This window comes from Argopecten irradians, chromosome 2, assembly GCF_041381155.1.
Source record: "Argopecten irradians isolate NY chromosome 2, Ai_NY, whole genome shotgun sequence".
In the NCBI taxonomy this organism is placed as follows: domain Eukaryota; kingdom Metazoa; phylum Mollusca; class Bivalvia; order Pectinida; family Pectinidae; genus Argopecten; species Argopecten irradians.
Window position 1 is genome coordinate 55,671,602 of NC_091135.1, and position 19,663 is coordinate 55,691,264.

Consider the following 19,663-nt stretch of genomic DNA (forward strand, 5'->3'; position numbering starts at 1 on the left):
GATCTTCAAGTAGGAATATGAAAAGGGTTACAGCAATTGTATAAGGTGATAAAACACAAATAGAAGCTTCTTAACTTTCCACAATCTCAATATACACTATGTTGCCACTGCTAATCTAGTCACTTCTGATCAGCTTGTCTGAAGATGACAGAACAGAGATGCCACACTCTAACCATCCATATAGGTGATATGATAGTAAAATGCAACACTCCAAATCATCTATTAGTTAAGTATTTTTGCATTAATCGATGAAATGTCACTTAAAAACATAAGTGAACGAGTGTAATGTAAACACCTACTTTGTATTCATGTCGCCTGTGTTGCTCATCACCAGTTTGCGTGTACTCTGGCTGTCCTTGACAACAGCACCAAAGGGAATGGCGTGTGTATCCAGAATGATCTCCATACCTAGACAGGAGCCCTGCAGTACGAACAGTGGCTGATAGAGTCCAGCACACTCCAGCATCACTTCCTCTGTAAACTGGGGGATCCTACACTTAGGGGCAAATATCACCTCCACCTTGATGGTACCTCCCTTGGGTTCCAGAGTGATGGTATTGGTTGGGGAGATAGAGATGACCCCAGGCTTCTGAAGGGCTGCTGACACGGGGGTCAGTGCGAGGTTAAAGGTTATTGGTGCTGGACTGTTGTTTACTATTGGAATGTACTTCTTGACAACATCATTTACAACACGTGGACCCAGGTTTAGGATTTTATGTCTGGGATCTGCGACTTCAATCTGAAATTAGATCATTAAAATTATTTAGATGCTATTTTTTGACCAAATGGAAAATGTATACATGTAGTTAAGTTGGGCATGGAGACATCTGCTTACTAAAATCTGTAATTTTCGACACTGATGATTGGTTGAGATTGACTTGCACACTGAATTGTCTGCTAAAAATCAGCCTAACCTTCATTTCTGTGCCACAGCCGAGAACTTGTATACTGTGTTTGGACAGACCATTTATTTCAAACGTCAGTGTCTCGTTGTACTTTATGGCCTGACGTGGATAGAATGTGATAGTGACATCAACAGACTGGCCTGGCTGGATAACGCACGCCTCAAAGTTGTGATGTAGATGGTTGGTCTGTGTGTACAGACAGTCAACACTGCAAGAAACGTTCAATGTCCAAATTAAAACTTTAACAGTGAAAATCACATCGTTTATAATAAACGTTCATTGTCCAAATAAAAATTGTCATAACTTTAACAGTGAAAATCACATTGTTTATAATCTTTGTTTTATCTAAAATCGATTCCATGAAATTGTTTATATCTTACTTTGAGAATATCTCAATTCCATATCAGTATATAAACTAGCTCTAAATCTTACCTGATTTCTTTTTTATCCTTGTTAGTGAGCTTCAGCACTTTGTAATGAGCAGGCATTCCAGCACGGTAAATGAAACAGCTACCAAAGTTACAGGTTTGGAAGGAAAAGTGGAGTCCGGGGGTTACACCCAGGCCTTCAAGGGCTACATGATAGCTTGGACCATTAGAAATCTGTCAATGGAAAAATACAAAACTGAACAGATATCGGGGGTAAACAGTACAGAGTTATCCAGCAGAATAATCCATTTTACAAGTTAGAACACCAAAGGGAGTCCTGAACTGGAGTAAATCTTTATTACACTGCTCTACAATGAAAGAAATACTTACTCGCAGGGTGAGGGAGCAGTCCTTTAGTGTAGCTTTACATGGAGGACAGAAGAGAAGAGAACATTTTTGTTCCTCCCCGTGTGCGACCCCTCCTGACATTGGTGATATTGATACCATGTCTTTCTTCTTGTTCCCAGTATTGAGTTCCCATTGGAAGTCAAAGTTGAATTTTCCGGAATTCATCACAAAGATGTTTCTAATCTGTTGTTCATTAACTTCAACCTGAAATACAAATAAGGATATACATTGAACTATAAAGTTTAACGAAATCATAAACAGTTTGCCATAACTCAAGTAAAAAAGGTTGAAGGTTTAAGACTATTAGGCACAAAAAGGGACTTGTTACTGATAATATCATTATGTGAAACCCATTAAACTCTTGGAAGGAGAATCTGAATCAAAGAATATGATGCTTATCTATCATTCTTACCTCTCCAAACTTGATGATGTTGCGAGTGTCTTGGAAGAATTCCTGTTTGTTGCCCTGCGAATCCTCACAGGTGAGAGTACAGTTCATAGAGTAACCTTCAGCCTTCACATTTAATGTGACTGGAAGTACCTTTTTCTTTATCCTACACACAATGTTGAAGTTTACCTCCTTGTCGGTGGTTGGGGTGAAGTAGAGATCCACAGCCAACCTATAAGTTAACAACACATTTATAAAATCCTTATAAACATCACATTTAGAAAAAAACAAAAAAAACAATGCCTAATATCAGACAACAGAAACTGATAGTTCAAACTCATGGATCTAATATTAATATATTACTAGAACTGTAACTAAATGTAATTAATACTCACACTTCCAGCCTGCTAACTTTTATTTGAGTCCATGGCAACCAAATATTTCTCCATTTGGTTTCCATGGTAACTAATTTGTGAAGAAAGTGATTTGTCAAATCAATTGTAGACATCCAAATGTAACAGTATATAAGTTAATAAGAGACATAAGTACCTGGACTTGGCAGGAATGTTCCCAGACATGGGCTCTACACGAAGATGGTCGGAGTATCCGGCTGAATGACATGAGTCCTCTTCGAAGGAGAACGAAAATGGCTGGTCTTCTTGGTTGATCAGGTACACTCGTTCTACAGCCTGGTGGCCTGGTGACGTGGAGTAAATAAGTAAGTATTTGTATTATCATATACAGTCAAACCTGTCTATAACGACCACTGAAGGGGAGACAGAAAAACGGTCACTATAGACAGGTTGCCTTTATAGACAGGTTGAAGCTTTCATGCCAACCAGCGAGTCAGTAATTAAAACAGATGTATTTTAATGAAAAACAAACCTGCTATTGGATATTTATATATTTATTACCATGCATTATTTAAGAACTAATTGTATCAATATATTTCTGTAACTTGTGTTAGTTTTATTTTTTATTGTTTGGATGGGGCCTTCAAATGCAATCAGAATTTCGATCTTAACAAAATCAGCTCGTTTTGATACACATTAGTGGTTGTAGATTTTTTTAGCTATAAACATAACAATTACCTAATTACTGACTTGATATGGCCTGGAATTATCTGTGCAAGATTAATTTCGGACAACATATGCGTGTAATATTTTGTACAACACTTCCTCACTGGCAAGTCGTATGTAATGTTGCCGTGTTACCAGTTTTGACGGATTAATCTCGAGACATGAAAGATAGATTTGGAGGCGTTTTCTCACAATATACAGCTTCAAAACTATTAAAATCACAATGCAGGTACACATATTAACTTTGAGAAGCATTTCTACCAAGTAATGGGACCGTATTTTATTGATAAACACATCGAGAATACCTGGGTTACATTGGGCGATAATCCGACTGACTCTATATTCGTGAAGAAATCGAACGTAAATTTAGAGTACTAATTTGAAATAGGTTAAGTACAGGCCATTTCTCAGTAGTATTACAATGCTAAATATCGACAATAAATAACGGAACACATTAAATAAATCGACATGTTTTATTTTGCCTACCGTATCATCCAAGTTATGGCTTCAAAATCACGCATTACGAGTGATTTTTTCATGCACATGGCGTTCGTGACCAAACATAATTTCAGTCTTTGATAGGCATAAACGGTCGTTAAAACTTCCATCTTTAAGTCAGCAAACATATTTGTACCTCAAATGTTACGACCGCTAGGTTATAAACCATACAGTCCTGTATAAACAATCATAGCTTGGGCTTCAGTAATGACTGCCATTTAATTTGCTTTCTAAGGGAGTTAATTACCGGAAGTAGGTCAAAGGGACACTACTACATACACACTGTACTCAGTACTCGAAAAGTCGATCTCAGCGCCCGGTCATTAGACAACTTTGACGGGGCTAAAATGACCGGTCGCTAGCCGCATTAGACAGGTGGTCATTATGCACAGTGCCATTGTATAGTAAAAATGCACCGGGAGACTAAAAACCGGTCGTTATAGACAGGCGGTCATTATATACAGGCGGTCGTTAGAGCAGGTTTGACTGTAGTTTAAAAAAAACCCAAAGAAGCAAGCACATGAACTCTTAAAGCTAAGATTAAAGGGTGCTTTCCAACAAGCAAATGTCTCTCTCCAATGCTTTAGAGACAGTTGGAGCTGTCATTAAAGAGGTATTTATTTACATGTGATGTTTCTTGGATTTCTTTCATTTACAGCTGAAGGAAGACCTACCTATGAGGAGAGCTTTGAAGTTCATGTGAGAACGATCCATAGAAATGTCTGGTTCACGAGCCTTTCCCACTAAAAGGAACGGAACAGTGATGTCCTGTTCCGGGATGTGGAACTTCCAGAATGATTCTACGATATCCACTTGATTTGAAATATACTCAAATGAAACCTGTCAAACAAATGTAGAAAAGGAATGTTAAACATTTTTGCTCAAGTGCCTTTAAAGATGCTCCACTGCTGTCAAATGGTATTTTTTCACTATCAGAAACAGCAACAGACGATTTAGTTTTTTTCTTCAGTTACAAAAGTTACTTACTTTACACCATTACCACCGTTGAAAAGCTTGAGCTTCTAATTTTACTTCAAGTTAAAAATATAAAAAATAATTAATTGTATCCCGAAAAAATTCCATGGCACTATATCCTATATGGAATAAAGTACTGATTGCGCATGATTCAAAGGCAAAATAAATTATTTCATATAATTTTTTGTGTTAATTAGACTTATGTATACACGATTAAACACTAATTATTGTTCAAATGATGAATATCATTTATGCTCTGTCGGCGGTGGAGCATCTTTAACATTTATTTCCTTATGATATCATTTCATCTATTTTAAATGATATCATTTAACAAACAAATAATAATCTAATATTAATTACAGATGATAATTAGAGTTTGAAATAAATATATCTAATTAGTTGTACCTGGAACTTCTTGCCACTTTTGATGAGGCCTTTGGGTACAACACAGTTGAAGGATGGAGGTTTCTTAGGATCTAACTCATCTTCACACGACCACTCAAAGGTGTAGGGTTGGTTGGTGGGGTTTACAATGCCAAAAGTTCTGAAAATAATCACACATTTATCATTACCATATCTTGTGGTGTATATCTAAAGAGCTACATTATAGAATTATGGCCCTCTGTGGAGGGATACATCTAGGATTGTCTCCCTGGAAAAAATTATTTTCTTGAGGGCGAGGGCGAAGCCTGAGAGAAAATAACTCTTTCCAGGGAGACAATTCTAGATGTATCCGACACATAGGGACATAATTACTTCATTATACCGACCAAAATTTTAAAAAAATCCATCAATTGATTACATCAACAAGCTATCTAATAAATCTCTGGTAAAAGAACTCATGAAGATATTTCCCAACAACACTAATGCTTAATTCGTCGGGCTGCAAAAAAAAAAATTAACAGCGTTGCCCTTGTTGGTTGACATTGCAGATGACTTAAACTTATAGTCATGTGCGGAGCTTCTAAGAGGTTATTTCTCTGGTGTTATTTCCTTCAGGAGTTATTTCCCTCATCTTCCAATGCCAGAGAAATATATAACTTATTCAATGTCATGTGATCAAGTTTTATCCAATCAGAACAATCTAAATGAAAGTGAGGTATACTAATGTGTGTTATTTATGAATACTCCATTTATTTATACATCAAAGGAGCATATATCATTACTTTTCATACAATCTATTCATTTTTAATCAAAACATCGAGATAATACTATAATATAATGATTAACTTACTTGAGGTTTTTGACACCAACTCCGATACAATTGAACTCTATGACACGAGTATTGGGGTCCAGTGTGGAGCCCGCGGGAGCTCCTCTTGGACCTCTCATCTCTGGGTTTCGTCTGGAGCTGGAGATATAGTCGGAGTCCTCCAGCTCAAAGTGGCAGTAAGGCATGAGACTCTTTCCTCTGAGGGCCACAACAGGTCCCTGCTGGGACTTTTCCAGGTTTGGAACACTGAAAGGGCAAATACAAACAGCTATAATCCAGGCTATATCAGACTAATTACTTCATAAAAAATCACAAGAGAAAGCTGAATAATAACATTTTTTACAGCTGTTTTGAATACTTACGAGCAAATTAGTCTGGCCTCATAGTCATTCATATCTAGAGGTGAAAATCGTACTTTAAAGCTAGCCTTTTTGCCAGCCTGTATAGTTCCATACTCTGGTTCTATAGTGAAAGGGACATAACTACTGTCGGCAAGGTCCATTCGTGACTCTGGGCGTTCAGCTTCGGACATAAAAGTGACAGCACGTTGGAAAGTAGGCATATTCTCCATCACGACCTGCCAACTGTAGTCCATCTGTACTGTGCCTTTGTTACTCAGAGTAAAGCTGTGAATACAGAAAAGTTTCATTTATCAAATGTCCATGACAGGTATGACAGGCACAGATGGCGAAGTCTTGTACATTTACCTTTTAATTAAACATTTTGGCTCGACTAGAAGAGTGCTAGAGTAGTGGTTGCAAACTTTATACATTTTCACATTTTATCAAGGAATCAAACTAGTTACCATCTAGTTAACATTGTGCCTTCTACTCAACATCTCTTGACTTGTAACCTATACAACACATAACCTATAGTCATGTAACATAGATCAACCTTACAAAGGACAACATGGTCTCATGTGATGGGTAAATAATACCCCAAACACCCCAAAGCAGTTTGTCAACCTTGTGATTGTATAATAAATGAAAAGCATATTTCAGAATACAATTGAGGACTTACTCGTAGACCCTGGTCTGGAACATGAGTGTATCTCTGTAGTTGACAGCCTCGATCTTACACTTGTATTTACTGTAGTCACACAGAGCAGTGACCAGCAAGTCCACCTGGCGAGTAGTATCGGAAACTTCAGTAAAAGCTGGCTCTGTCTCTGTCTCGATCACCTTCTTCTTAGCTGGCCTGGAGGACAGTGGTGCCTTGTTACCTCTGAAATAAATTCAAATAATTGTTTGAAGTGTTGTCAAACTGGATGGTATAGTTTTGCTGTCAATTGAATTTTTGTCAAATATCAAAAAGGCTGTATTTTTAGTGCTCTCCTCATCAATTTGTAATTTTCATTACATCAAAATTTGTTCCAAGAATACAAATTGGTTTGCAACCTAATTTGAAAAGTTCTGCTAATGACAAAGAGCCAGGAATATTGACTACTTGATACAAGGCCTTTTCTGAACAGAACACATACCCGTCGTTGACACTTGAAGGCTGGGGGGAGGTAGGAACGTCCACCCACTTGACCGTCCGGATTCGATCATCCCAGTCAGACACTTTCTCTGGTTTATCAAATGTGATCTTGTTGACCTTACAGTTGACCTTCTCCTCAGTTAAGGTCTTCGGCTGGTCACTTTTGAAGGTGACTGTCATGTCCTTTGTTGCTTTGGGATGGAGATGACCTACGTTTGGTGAGAATTTCAGCTGTGCATTCTCTGGCCATTGGAAGCGATAAATGTCAGTTTTGGAATGGTTGGTCATAGCAAATGTCAGAGTACGAGGCTCTCCAATGGCACAATCACCAAACTTCATCAAGTTTGGCTTGGCAGCTGAAACATAAAAGAGGATGACATCAGAATGATTCAAAATGAATTAAAATTACAAGAACCAGGTTTCAAATACCGTAATTTCCTGCATATTGCCCGCTGGCTATACAATTTTTAATTTGAGAAGATGCCAAATGCGGGTTATCTGCCATGAGCTACATATTTTTTCACATTTATATCCTATTTCTAAATAAAGAATTGTTATTGATAACTTTGCATGTCTTTAGATAAACCTATACCCCTTCCCAAATGAAATCACTATAACAGATAGACTAACACACTACATATGTACTGTACTTCCAAGAATTACATCCCGCGTATAACCCGTGGGCAATATGCTGGTGCAGTTTATCTGGATATTATTTTACAAAATCATAGAAAATGCATGATTTTGCTTCCAGTTATCCAAAATATTGAAAAATGTTTATCCCCAATAACCCAATGTCTGTCAATGTGTATTTTGTTTTTATAATGATTTAACATTATGTAAACAAATAACAAGAATTATATTGAACAAGAGGCCCATGGGCCTTAACGGTCACCTGAGTTAGAATATATAATGAAACAAATTAAAGACATATAAACACTATATGCTGGTCCTTGAAGTTGGTCAGTGATTTATAAATTTCACTTTTTAGACTATGAAGAGTATTTGCTTCCATCAAACCTGTGAACTTAGAGGTATTTTTTGAAATTTTAATAATTTTGACCCTTTTTGGTCCTGCCCCTCTGGTCCCCCAAGGGGTCCTCGAGGACGGATATGAATGTTAAAATGCTATATCTTAGGCTAATAATTCTTATCAAGTTTGACTAATTTCCTACGAAAATTGGGCAATAATGTTCACAAATATGTTTTTCCTATATAAACTATAGTAAACTTGACCCCTCCCCAGAGGGTAACGTGAGACCCCAAGGTCATATAATTCACAATTTTTATAAAACACCTTAAGACCTTTCCATCTATAATTATTTGATTCCACTATATCCAGAATTTTAGAAGATTTTTGAAGTTTTAGCCTATTTGACCCTTTTTTTGCCCCGCCCTCTGCCCCCAGGGGATCGGCCAGGACCAATGTGGATATGATATTAAAATGCTATCTCAGGCTAATAATTCTAACCAAGTTTGACTCATTTCCTATGAAAATTGAGCAAAAAATGCTCATTAATGTGTTTTTCCTATATAAACTATAGTAAACTTGACCCCCTCCCCAAGGGGAAACGCGAGACCCTAGGGTCATATAATTCACAAATTTTGTAAAGGACCTTAAGACCTTTCTATTTATGAAAAGTATTTGATTCTACCATTTCCAGAATTTCAGAAGAAGATTTTTGAAGTTTTAGCCTATTTGACCCTTTTTTAGCCCCACCCCTCTGCCCCCAGGGGGTCGGCCAGGACCAATGTGGATATGATATTAAAATGCTATCTCAGGCTAATAATTCTAACCAAGTTTGACTCGTTTCCAATGAAAATTGAGCAAAACATGCTCATAAATGTGTTTTCCCTATATAAACTATAGTAAACTTGACCCCCTCCCCAGGGGGAAACGCGAGACCTCAGGGTCATATAATTCACAATTTTTGTAAAGGACCTAAGACCTTTCTATTTATGCAAAGTATTTGATTCTACCATATCCAGAATTTCAGAAGAAGATTTTTGAAGTTTTAGCCTATTTGACCCTTTTTTAGCCCCACCCCTCTGCCCCCAGGGGGTCGGCCAGGACCAATGTGGATATGATATTAAAATGCTATCTCAGGCTAATAATTCTAACCAAGTTTGAGTCGTTTCCAATGAAAATTGAGCAAAACATGCTCATAAATGTGTTTTCCCTATATAAACTATAGTAAACTTGACCCCCTCCCCAGGGGGAAACGCGAGACCCCAGGGTCATATAATTCACAATTTTTGTAAAGGACCTTAAGACCTTTCTATTTATGAAAAGTATTTGATTCTACCATTTCCAGAATTTCAGAAGAAAATTTTTGAAGTTTAAGCCTATTTGACCCCTTTTGACCCCGCCCCTAAAGTCCCTGGGGGTCAGTCATAGAAAATTTGTTAATAGGATTAAATGGCAATCTCATACTGATAATTCTGACAACATTTGACTCATTTCCTATTACAAATGACCAAATAATCCGCAAAAATGTGTTTTCCCAATATAAACTATAATAAACTTAACCCCCTCCCCAGGGGGGAAACTAGAGACCCCAGGGTCATATAATTCACAATTTTTGTAAAGGACCTTAAGACCTTTCTATCTATGAAGAGTATTTGATTCTACCACATCTGTGAGTAGAGAAGAAGATTTTTGAAATTTTACTCAATTTTACCCCTTTAGGCCCCTCCCACAGCCCCCTGGGGGGTGGGGACCATATAATTCACAATTTTGATTGGCCTTATGCCTAAGAAGGTTTGTGCAAAATTTCATTGAAATTGCTTCAGCAGTTTTGGAGAAGAAGACGAAAATGTAAATTGTTTACGGACATACGACGGACGACGGACGACGACGACGACGACGGACGACGGACGACGGACGACGCACGACGGACGACGACGGACAAAAGGCGATTAGAATAGGTCACTTGAGACTTCGTCTCAGGTGACCTAAAAATCGATAATATCCCAGACAAGCAGTCCCCCACAACAACCCATTAGGGAGCAGCTGGACAACTAACCTCCTACATCATCCTCTGCCATATTGCCTTCCTCGTTTTCAGGATCCACAGGAACTTCCACACTAGTGATATTGTCCAGAGTTATCTCCTCTTCGTAGCCCTCTCCCACTAACTGTATGACAGAATCTTCGTACTGGTTATCAATCACAGTCAGACGAATGTGTGCCTGTGATCTCTGTACAGTGCCAGGCTTAAAGATGACATCAAAGGCAGCAGCCTCTCCCACATTCACTATCACAGACGCTGTGTGAGGACGCTTAGTGACTTCTGTAAAATAGGAGATTATACTTCAAGGCAATCTTTCCTGTTGACATTCTCTAAAACAATGAACACTGACACAAAACCTTAATCCATGACTGGTTTAACAATATAGAAACAAAACTAAACATTTCCTCTGGAAATTTGGATAATATAAGGAAAGCATATTTATAACAAATCAGAATTTCTTATTCAAGGGATCAATATCTTAATACTTTTCCTTGAAATCTTCCTTCTGAAAACCTGTGCTCTGTATGAAAATCCTCCATAGAAATTGGCTTATTTAATGATATAACAAATAACCACTATGACATACCTCCAAAATCGTCCTCCATGACAGCCTGAGTGGATCCCTTTGGTTTCAGCTGGAAAGCCTTGTCTGGGTCAATCAGGTCTATATCTACCTTACTGGGCAGTGTGCCGTCGTTGACCAGTACTAGTGGCATGGTATCACTCCTTCCTAACAATATACGTTTAAATAGAACCAGCGGCTGGCCACGCTTGTTCCTGACTGTCGGCTTCTGTATACTGATACGAGGCAAGTTGCCTTCACCAGAGATGTCAAAGGTCAAAGTACGACCTTTTGCTTGATTGGATGGTACACCTTCAATGCTAGCCTCAAAAGTTGCTGAGAATGTCTGCATGGATGGTGGTGTGAATGTGACTGTGGCATATACATGACTGTGGTTAGGGATCAGAGCCTTGGCCGGCTCAATTTCAAACACGTCCAGGTGTTTAGTCATGCCTTTCACGAGGATGGGTTTGAGTGACATTACAACATCACATGGAACTTTGTTCACATTGGCTATCTTAAATCTAGCTGTAGCTTTGTGTCCAACAATCACGTTGTTAAATACAAACTTCTTCTCATCTTCTCCATACACACCTCCTTCATTTTCCATTTGAAGCTGCATAAAAGGTAAGATACAAAATGCTGTCATAATATCATGATATTCTAAATGCAACATAAGACGCAATATGTGGCTGTTTCTGATGTTTGACTCTAAGAAACACTTCAACTCATGTGAACTTTAAGTGAAACATTTGGAGGTCATTCAGCTATAAAATATATTCCACACTTTTTAATTTTTTAACATGATCCATGGAAAATGTCCAAAAGTTGAAATCCCTAGAAATTGTATAGGTAGCTTAATATGAAAATCCCTTGTACAATGACCACATGTATTAATTACTGGGTTATAATTTTTTAATCCCTTCTACAATGACCACATGTGATACTGGGTTATCATATCTTTTAATCCCTTGTACAATGACCACATGTGATACTGGGTTATCATGTCTTTTAATCCCTTCTACAAATCCACATGTGATACTAGGTTATCATGTCTTTTAATCCCTTCTACAAATCCACATGTGATACTAGGTTATCATGTCTTTTAATCCCTCTACAAATCCACATGTGATACTAGGTTATCATGTCTTTTAATCCCTTCTACAAATCCACATGTGATACTAGGTTATCATGTCTTTTAATCCCTCTACAAATCCACATGTGATACTAGGTTATCATGTCTTTTAATCCCTCTACAAATCCACATGTGATACTAGGTTATCATGTCTTTTAATCCCTTCTACAATGACCACATGTGATACTGGGTTATCATATCTTTTAATCCCTCTACAAATCCACATGTGATACTGGGTTATCATGTCTTTTAATCCCTTCTACAAATCCACATGTGATACTAGGTTATCATGTCTTTTAATCCCTCTACAAATCCACATGTGATACTAGGTTATCATATCTTTTAATCCCTCTACAAATCCACATGTGATACTAGGTTATCATGTCTTTTAATCCCTCTACAAATCCACATGTGATACTAGGTTATCATGTCTTTTAATCCCTCTACAAATCCACATGTGATACTAGGTTATCATGTCTTTTAATCCCTCTACAAATCCACATTGATACTGGTTATCATGTCTTTTAATCCCTCTACAATCCACATGTGATACTAGGTTATCATATCTTTTAATCCCTCTACAAATCCACATGTGATACTAGGTTATCATGTCTTTTAATCCCTCTACAAATCCACATGTGATACTAGGTTATCATATCTTTTAATCCCTCTACAAATCCACATGTGATACTGGGTTATCATGTCTTTTAATCCCTCTACAAATCCACATGTGATACTAGGTTATCATATCTTTTAATCCCTCTACAAATCCACATGTGATACTGGGTTATCATGTCTTTTAATCCCTCTACAAATCCACATGTGATACTGGGTTATCATATCTTTTAATCCCTCTACAAATCCACATGTGATACTAGGTTATCATATCTTTTAATCCCTCTACAAATCCACATGTGATACTGGGTTATCATGTCTTTTAATCCCTCTACAAATCCACATGTGATACTAGGTTATCATGTCTTTTAATCCCTCTACAAATCCACATGTGATACTAGGTTATCATATCTTTTAATCCCTCTACAAATCCACATGTGATACTGGGTTATCATATCTTTTAATCCCTCTACAAATCCACATGTGATACTGGGTTATCATGTCTTTTAATCCCTCTACAAATCCACATGTGATACTGGTTATCATGTCTTTTAATCCCTCTACAAATCCACATGTGATACTAGGTTATCATGTCTTTTAATCCCTCTACAAATCCACATGTGATACTAGGTTATCATGTCTTTTAATCCCTCTACAAATCCACATGTGATACTGGTTATCATATCTTTTAATCCCTCTACAAATCCACATGTGATACTAGGTTATCATATCTTTTAATCCCTCTACAAATCCACATGTGATACTAGGTTATCATATCTTTTAATCCCTCTACAAATCCACATGTGATACTAGGTTATCATGTCTTTTAATCCCTCTACAAATCCACATGTGATACTAGGTTATCATATCTTTTAATCCCTCTACAAATCCACATGTGATACTGGGTTATCATGTCTTTTAATCCCTCTACAAATCCACATGTGATACTAGGTTATCATATCTTTTAATCCCTCTACAAATCCACATGTGATACTAGGTTATCATGTCTTTTAATCCCTCTACAAATCCACATGTGATACTAGGTTATCATATCTTTTAATCCCTCTACAAATCCACATGTGATACTAGGTTATCATATCTTTTAATCCCTCTACAAATCCACATGTGATACTGGGTTATCATATCTTTTAATCCCTCTACAAATCCACATGTGATACTAGGTTATCATATCTTTTAATCCCTCTACAAATCCACATGTGATACTAGGTTATCATATCTTTTAATCCCTCTACAAATCCACATGTGATACTAGGTTATCATATCTTTTAATCCCTCTACAAATCCACATGTGATACTAGGTTATCATGTCTTTTAATCCCTCTACAAATCCACATGTGATACTAGGTTATCATGTCTTTTAATCCCTCTACAAATCCACATGTGATACTAGGTTATCATGTCTTTTAATCCCTCTACAAATCCACATGTGATACTAGGTTATCATATCTTTTAATCCCTCTACAAATCCACATGTGATACTAGGTTATCATATCTTTTAATCCCTCTACAAATCCACATGTGATACTAGGTTATCATATCTTTTAATCCCTCTACAAATCCACATGTGATACTGGGTTATCATAATCTTGGTTTCAATCCCTCTACATCCACATGTGATACTGGTTTCATTCTTTTAATCCTCTACAAATCCACATGTGATACTAGGTTATCATATCTTTTAATCCCTCTACAAATCCACATGTGATACTGGGTTATCATATCTTTTAATCCCTTGTACAATGACCACATGTGATACTAGGTTATCATGTCTTTTAATCCCTCTACAAGTCCACATGTGATACTAGGTTATCATATCTTTTAATCCCTCTACAAATCCACATGTGATACTAGGTTATCATATCTTTTAATCCCTCTACAAATCCACATGTGATACTGGATTATCATGTCTTTTACCTGGTTATTATGCTGCCAAACACTCAAGTTCTTGCAAACTCTGTGTTCTTCAAAGATGGAGCCAATGTCATCGACATTGATGGAGGGAATACAAGCTTCAGCGATGAGTTTGTAGGGGATGCCACCCGGATTGTCATTAGGATCGCGGTCAGAAATATCTATGGCCAGCTCCTAGATTGTGTAAAATCATAAAAGTAATAAGTACAGATTTTCATATCATAAAGATTTACATCCATATACAAAGTTGGATGAAAACAGAATATCATGTTTAGGTTTGTTTGATTAGTTTAACGTCCTATTAACAGCCAGGGTCATTTAAGGACGTGCCAGGTTTGTTGGTGGAGGAAAGCCGGAGTACCGGAGAAAAAACCACCGACCAGCGGCCAGTACCTGGCAACTGCCCCACATGGGATTCGAACTCGCGACCCAGAGGTGGAGGGCATGTGGTAATATGTCGGTACATCTTAACCACTCGGCCACCACGGCCCCCCCCATCATGTTTAGGGAGGTAGATTTAGTGCTTTACCTTTTAATAAATAATAGGAAAATATATCTCATTTCTTGTACAGTAAAACACAGTTATAACGAACCTCTGGGAACCAACAAAATCACTTGACCATAGTAACTCTATATTTGTTATCATTTATACCTATCTCCTCACAGCTGCCCAGAGTTTGTGTTGTATCTACCTCCTCACAGCTGCCTGGAGTTTGTGTCGTACCTACCTCCTCACAGCTGCCCGGAGTTTGTGCTATACCTACCTCCTCACAGCTGCCTGGAGTTTGTGCTGTACCTACCTCCTCACAGCTGCCTAGACTTTGTGCTGTACCTACCTTGTGGCTATACCTACCCTCACAGCTGCCCGGAGTTTGTGCTATACCTACCTCCTCACAGCTGCCTAGACTTTGTGCTGTACCTACCTCCTCACAGCTGCCTGGAGTTTGTGCTGTACCTACCTCCTCACAGCTGCCTGGAGTTTGTGCTGTACCTACCTCCTCACAGCTGCCTGGAGTTTGTGCTGTATACCTACCTCCTCACAGCTGCCTGGAGTTTGTGCTATACCTACCTCCTCACAGCTGCCTAGACTTTGTGCTGTACCTACCTCCTCACAGCTGCCTGGAGTTTGTGCTATACCTACCTCCTCACAGCTGCCTAGACTTTGTGCTGTACCTACCTCCTCACAGCTGCCTGGAGTTTGTGCTATACCTACCTCCTCACAGCTGCCTGGAGTTTGTGCTGTACCTACCTCCTCACAGCTGCCTGGAGTTTGTGCTATACCTACCTCCTCACAGCTGCCTGGAGTTTGTGCTGTACCTACCTCCTCACAGCTGCCTGGAGTTTCTGCTGTACCTACCTCCTCACAGCTGCCTGGAGTTTCTGCTATACACTCCACATTGATGACTTGACTGTTGTTACTAGAGATCATACCAATGGCTGGAGACACGACAAACATTTGTAGTGGAAGTCGTGACTGAGTTACTCCCTCTTGTCTGTAACCAAGCAAAACATCCTGTCACCATCTATATACATCACCACTAAAGTTGATCCTACTACAGACATTAGGAAACCATAGGTTACTGCAGAAGTAAAACTCAACAATTTATCATTGTAGAACAGTTTCTGGTTAAATTATGTAATTTACTACATATTTACACAACTGTTTACATAACTCAGTTATTCAATGTTCAATTTGATTAATCTAATAGCTTTGTTCATCCAGGGTTTTATAAGAATATGTTGAATAATTTTGCTGTTAGATGACAGAATACCAGAGAGAAATTACCGACAAACACCTAGTACTAATGAAAGTAGTGAAATTTATCCATGTGGCTTTGAAAAATATTATTGTCTTTTTTAACCATATTCATAAAATAATTCATCAGGTGAGTTTAACATACATTTGAATTTAAAGGGAAAAAAAAAGCTAAAACCAAAACAAAGAGAAAGAAAGAAAGGCATTTATAAAACATGAAAGCATTTAATATGTATAGTGCATTGAAAAAACAACAATGTAAACATGTAGTAAACATAAAGAATGGTTAAGATGAAATGTGTAAGGATGATATAATGAACACATACCATAACATACAAGAGGCCTATGGGCCTTAACAGTCATCTGATTATTGGCACAATGCAACACCTCAAAGAATAAAGTAATGGCAAACAATTAAAGCAATACAAAGAACTCTTTTAATAGAAGAAGTTCAGGTTCTGATATATTTGATGAATTTGACCATGAATGAAGGTCCCTTGATCTCACCATGCTACAAATCAAATATTCATCATTCTCTAGGCCTCACAGTTATTTACAAGAAGCCGTTTAAAGTTTCTAGCCTATTTGATTCCAGTGACCTTGAATGAAAATCAAGGTCATTCATTTCAACAAACTTGGTATTTCTTCACCCCAGCATGTCACAGGGCCAATATAAGGTCTCTAGGCCTCTTAGTTACTCACAAGAAGTTATTTAAAGATTTCAACCTATTTGACCCCTGTGACCTTGAATGAAGATCAATGTCATTCATTAGAACAAACTTGGTAGCCCTTCACCCAGCATGTTACATACCCAATATGAGTACACAGGGCCTTTTGGTTCTTGAGAAGAAGTTATTTAAAGATTTCAGCCTTTTTGACCTCTGTGACCTCAAATGAAAGTCAAAGTCATTCAGTTGAACAAACTTGGTAGCCCTTTATCCCAGCATGCCAGGCCAAATATCCGGTCTCTAGGCCTCTTAGTTATTCACAAGAAGTTGTTTATTAAAGATTTTAGCCTATTTGATGCCTGTGACCTTGAATGAGAATCAAGGTCATTTATTTGAACAAACTTAATAGCCTTTCATCTCAGCATGTGAAAGGGCCAATATAAGTTCCCTAGACCTTTTTGTTCATGAGAAGAAGTCGTTTGAAGAATTTAGCCTTTTAGACCTCTGTGACCTTGGATGAAGGTCAAGGTCATTCATTTGGACAAACTTGGTAGCCCTTCATCCCAGCATGCTACTGGCCAAATATCAGTACCCTGGGCCTTTTAGTTATTTTAGATGAAGTCATTTGAATGAGAAGTTTACGCATAGCGCAAAACAACAGGCGAAGCATGATGACAATAACAAAATAACATAACCATCAAACATGGACAAACATCAAGTCAAGACATGCAGTCCAGACAGTAGGACACGCTACACATCAAAAATTAGATCACCAAAAAATACAATAAGATAAAAAAAATTTGTGAATATATTCTTACAAAATATTAAGAGTTCTTACTGTCCGGATTGCTACCTTTTGGGACACTACTAACACATATAGGGCAGAGTGAGTCGCTTTATAACCCATACATATTTCATAGATTTTCATTTGATACTTTTAGGCCTCAATGTCAGACAACCCCTCAGACTGCTTCTTATATAATTTGTTCCCATGCTAAAAGCCAATTCCTTTCAATCCATCAATTTTATGCTCTTTCACCCATAAAACTGTCTGTTCCCTAAACCATTGATAGGGCTGGCCCTAAGTCCTTAATCAAACACATGTAAGCTGCTCACACTGCCCTACAGAGGACACAGTTACCTGTTGCTATTATGTAAGCGTCTATTGACTACAACATTGTTCATGCGAGACACACCACTAGTAAGCTGGATCTGACTGTGAGTTGTGCTGTATTCACTGCAGTGTCGATTACAACAAAATTAATAAGCTTTCAAAATTACATCAGAATTGCCTTCCTTTAGAAAAAAAAAAACAAAAAAAAACTAAAAATTTGAAAATGCATCAATTTTCAGAATTTCATAAGTTTAGATGTGTTTCAATATTTCTGATGAAATCTTGATGTTTTTAGTATGAAATTGTTAGAGAAACTACCACCATCATTATTAGACTCATTAAGGCAGTGTCCAAAAGTTTAAAAATGTCCATGAATTACAAATAAAGAAGTATCTTTCTCCTGATATACAAATCTGATAAAGACACCACATGCACACCAATACAAGATCAGAACAAATACACAACATGGCTGGCAGGTCACAATGGGGTCACAATCAGGTCACTAAGGTCATACTTAGTCACAGTAATTTGAGTAAATAGTTACCCAGGCACTAACTAAATAATTTGGGTTCAATGGTAATTAAAGATATAAGGTCACAATAGTTTAACTATACATGTATACATGGGGTCATAATGATTTATACCGGTTAGACCATTTACTACTGGGTCACAAAGGGATTATAACTAGCATCAGTGACAAAGGGGTCAGTCCAAGGTCATATTGAAGTTAAATAACAAACTGGGGTCATAAATGGGTCATGCTACACAGCTTGGATCAAACTAAGGTCATATAAGGGTCACATTACTCAGCTGGGATCAAATTAAGGTCATACAGGGGTCACACTACACACCTTGGATCAAACTAGCTGCAATATTGTAGCTCAAAAGACTTTTTGACAGAAAATGGCGTCGTCTTTAGAGCTACAATTGGTGCCTATTACTGCTTATGGAGCAAAGTAATGATTATGGATACCATTATAAAATGTTTGTTTGCATTTTTATCGTACTTGTTTGATATTGCTTACCTACTAGGTAATAAAATTGAACAATGTAAAATATCAAATTCTCATCGAGGCATTATTTTTTTACATAATACATATTAAGGTCTTTCTGAAGGGCATGTCCACAAATTGTGAATTTGATGTCTTGTGAGTAGTACGGTAGATATTAAAAATGGTAGTTATGTTTGTTTTGGACAAAAATGATATGTAAATGCATGTATACGCATAAAATAATTGGAAACCTACAAAAAAGTATAGAAAACTATACCCGAGTGATTTTCGGAGGCGGTGCTCCACTACGAAACATAGGGACCAATTCGTACCCGGCTGAAAGGTATAGTAGGCCGGGTACGTATATTCGTTCTAGGATCAAACTAATTAAGGTCATACAAGGGTCACACTACACAGCTGGGATCAAACTAAGGTCATACAGTGGTCATATCATGCAGCTAGGATTACAAGCTAGGGGGTCACACTACACAGCTACCTAGAATGACACACTAAGGTCACACTAAGGTCACACTGGGATCATATTTGGGTCAAGCTAAGGACA

At 37.7% G+C, this 19,663-nt stretch overlaps 1 protein-coding gene across 4 annotated transcripts in view; it reads right to left on the reverse strand.

The window, feature by feature from the left end:
* The window catches only part of LOC138316006 (hydrocephalus-inducing protein homolog), a 77,510-nt gene that overhangs the window by 4,158 nt on the left and 53,689 nt on the right, over nt 1–19,663 (reverse strand). For 2 of the 4 annotated variants that reach the window (XM_069257481.1, XM_069257479.1), the window contains 17 exons: nt 18,137–18,232; nt 15,929–16,064; nt 14,575–14,745; nt 10,914–11,505; nt 10,340–10,606; nt 7,315–7,669; nt 6,855–7,058; nt 6,197–6,460; nt 5,856–6,080; nt 5,027–5,165; nt 4,321–4,486; nt 2,619–2,766; nt 2,094–2,301; nt 1,664–1,885; nt 1,338–1,507; nt 915–1,113; nt 300–739 (listed from right to left, as the gene is read on the reverse strand). In XM_069257481.1, coding sequence (XP_069113582.1) covers nt 300–739; nt 915–1,113; nt 1,338–1,507; nt 1,664–1,885; nt 2,094–2,301; nt 2,619–2,766; nt 4,321–4,486; nt 5,027–5,165; nt 5,856–6,080; nt 6,197–6,460; nt 6,855–7,058; nt 7,315–7,669; nt 10,340–10,606; nt 10,914–11,505; nt 14,575–14,745; nt 15,929–16,064; nt 18,137–18,232 — 4,002 coding nt within the window. The remainder of the gene's footprint in view (nt 1–299; nt 740–914; nt 1,114–1,337; nt 1,508–1,663; nt 1,886–2,093; nt 2,302–2,618; nt 2,767–4,320; nt 4,487–5,026; nt 5,166–5,855; nt 6,081–6,196; nt 6,461–6,854; nt 7,059–7,314; nt 7,670–10,339; nt 10,607–10,913; nt 11,506–14,574; nt 14,746–15,928; nt 16,065–18,136; nt 18,233–19,663) is intronic. The other 2 variants (XM_069257483.1, XM_069257482.1) reach the window with 1 other exon arrangement.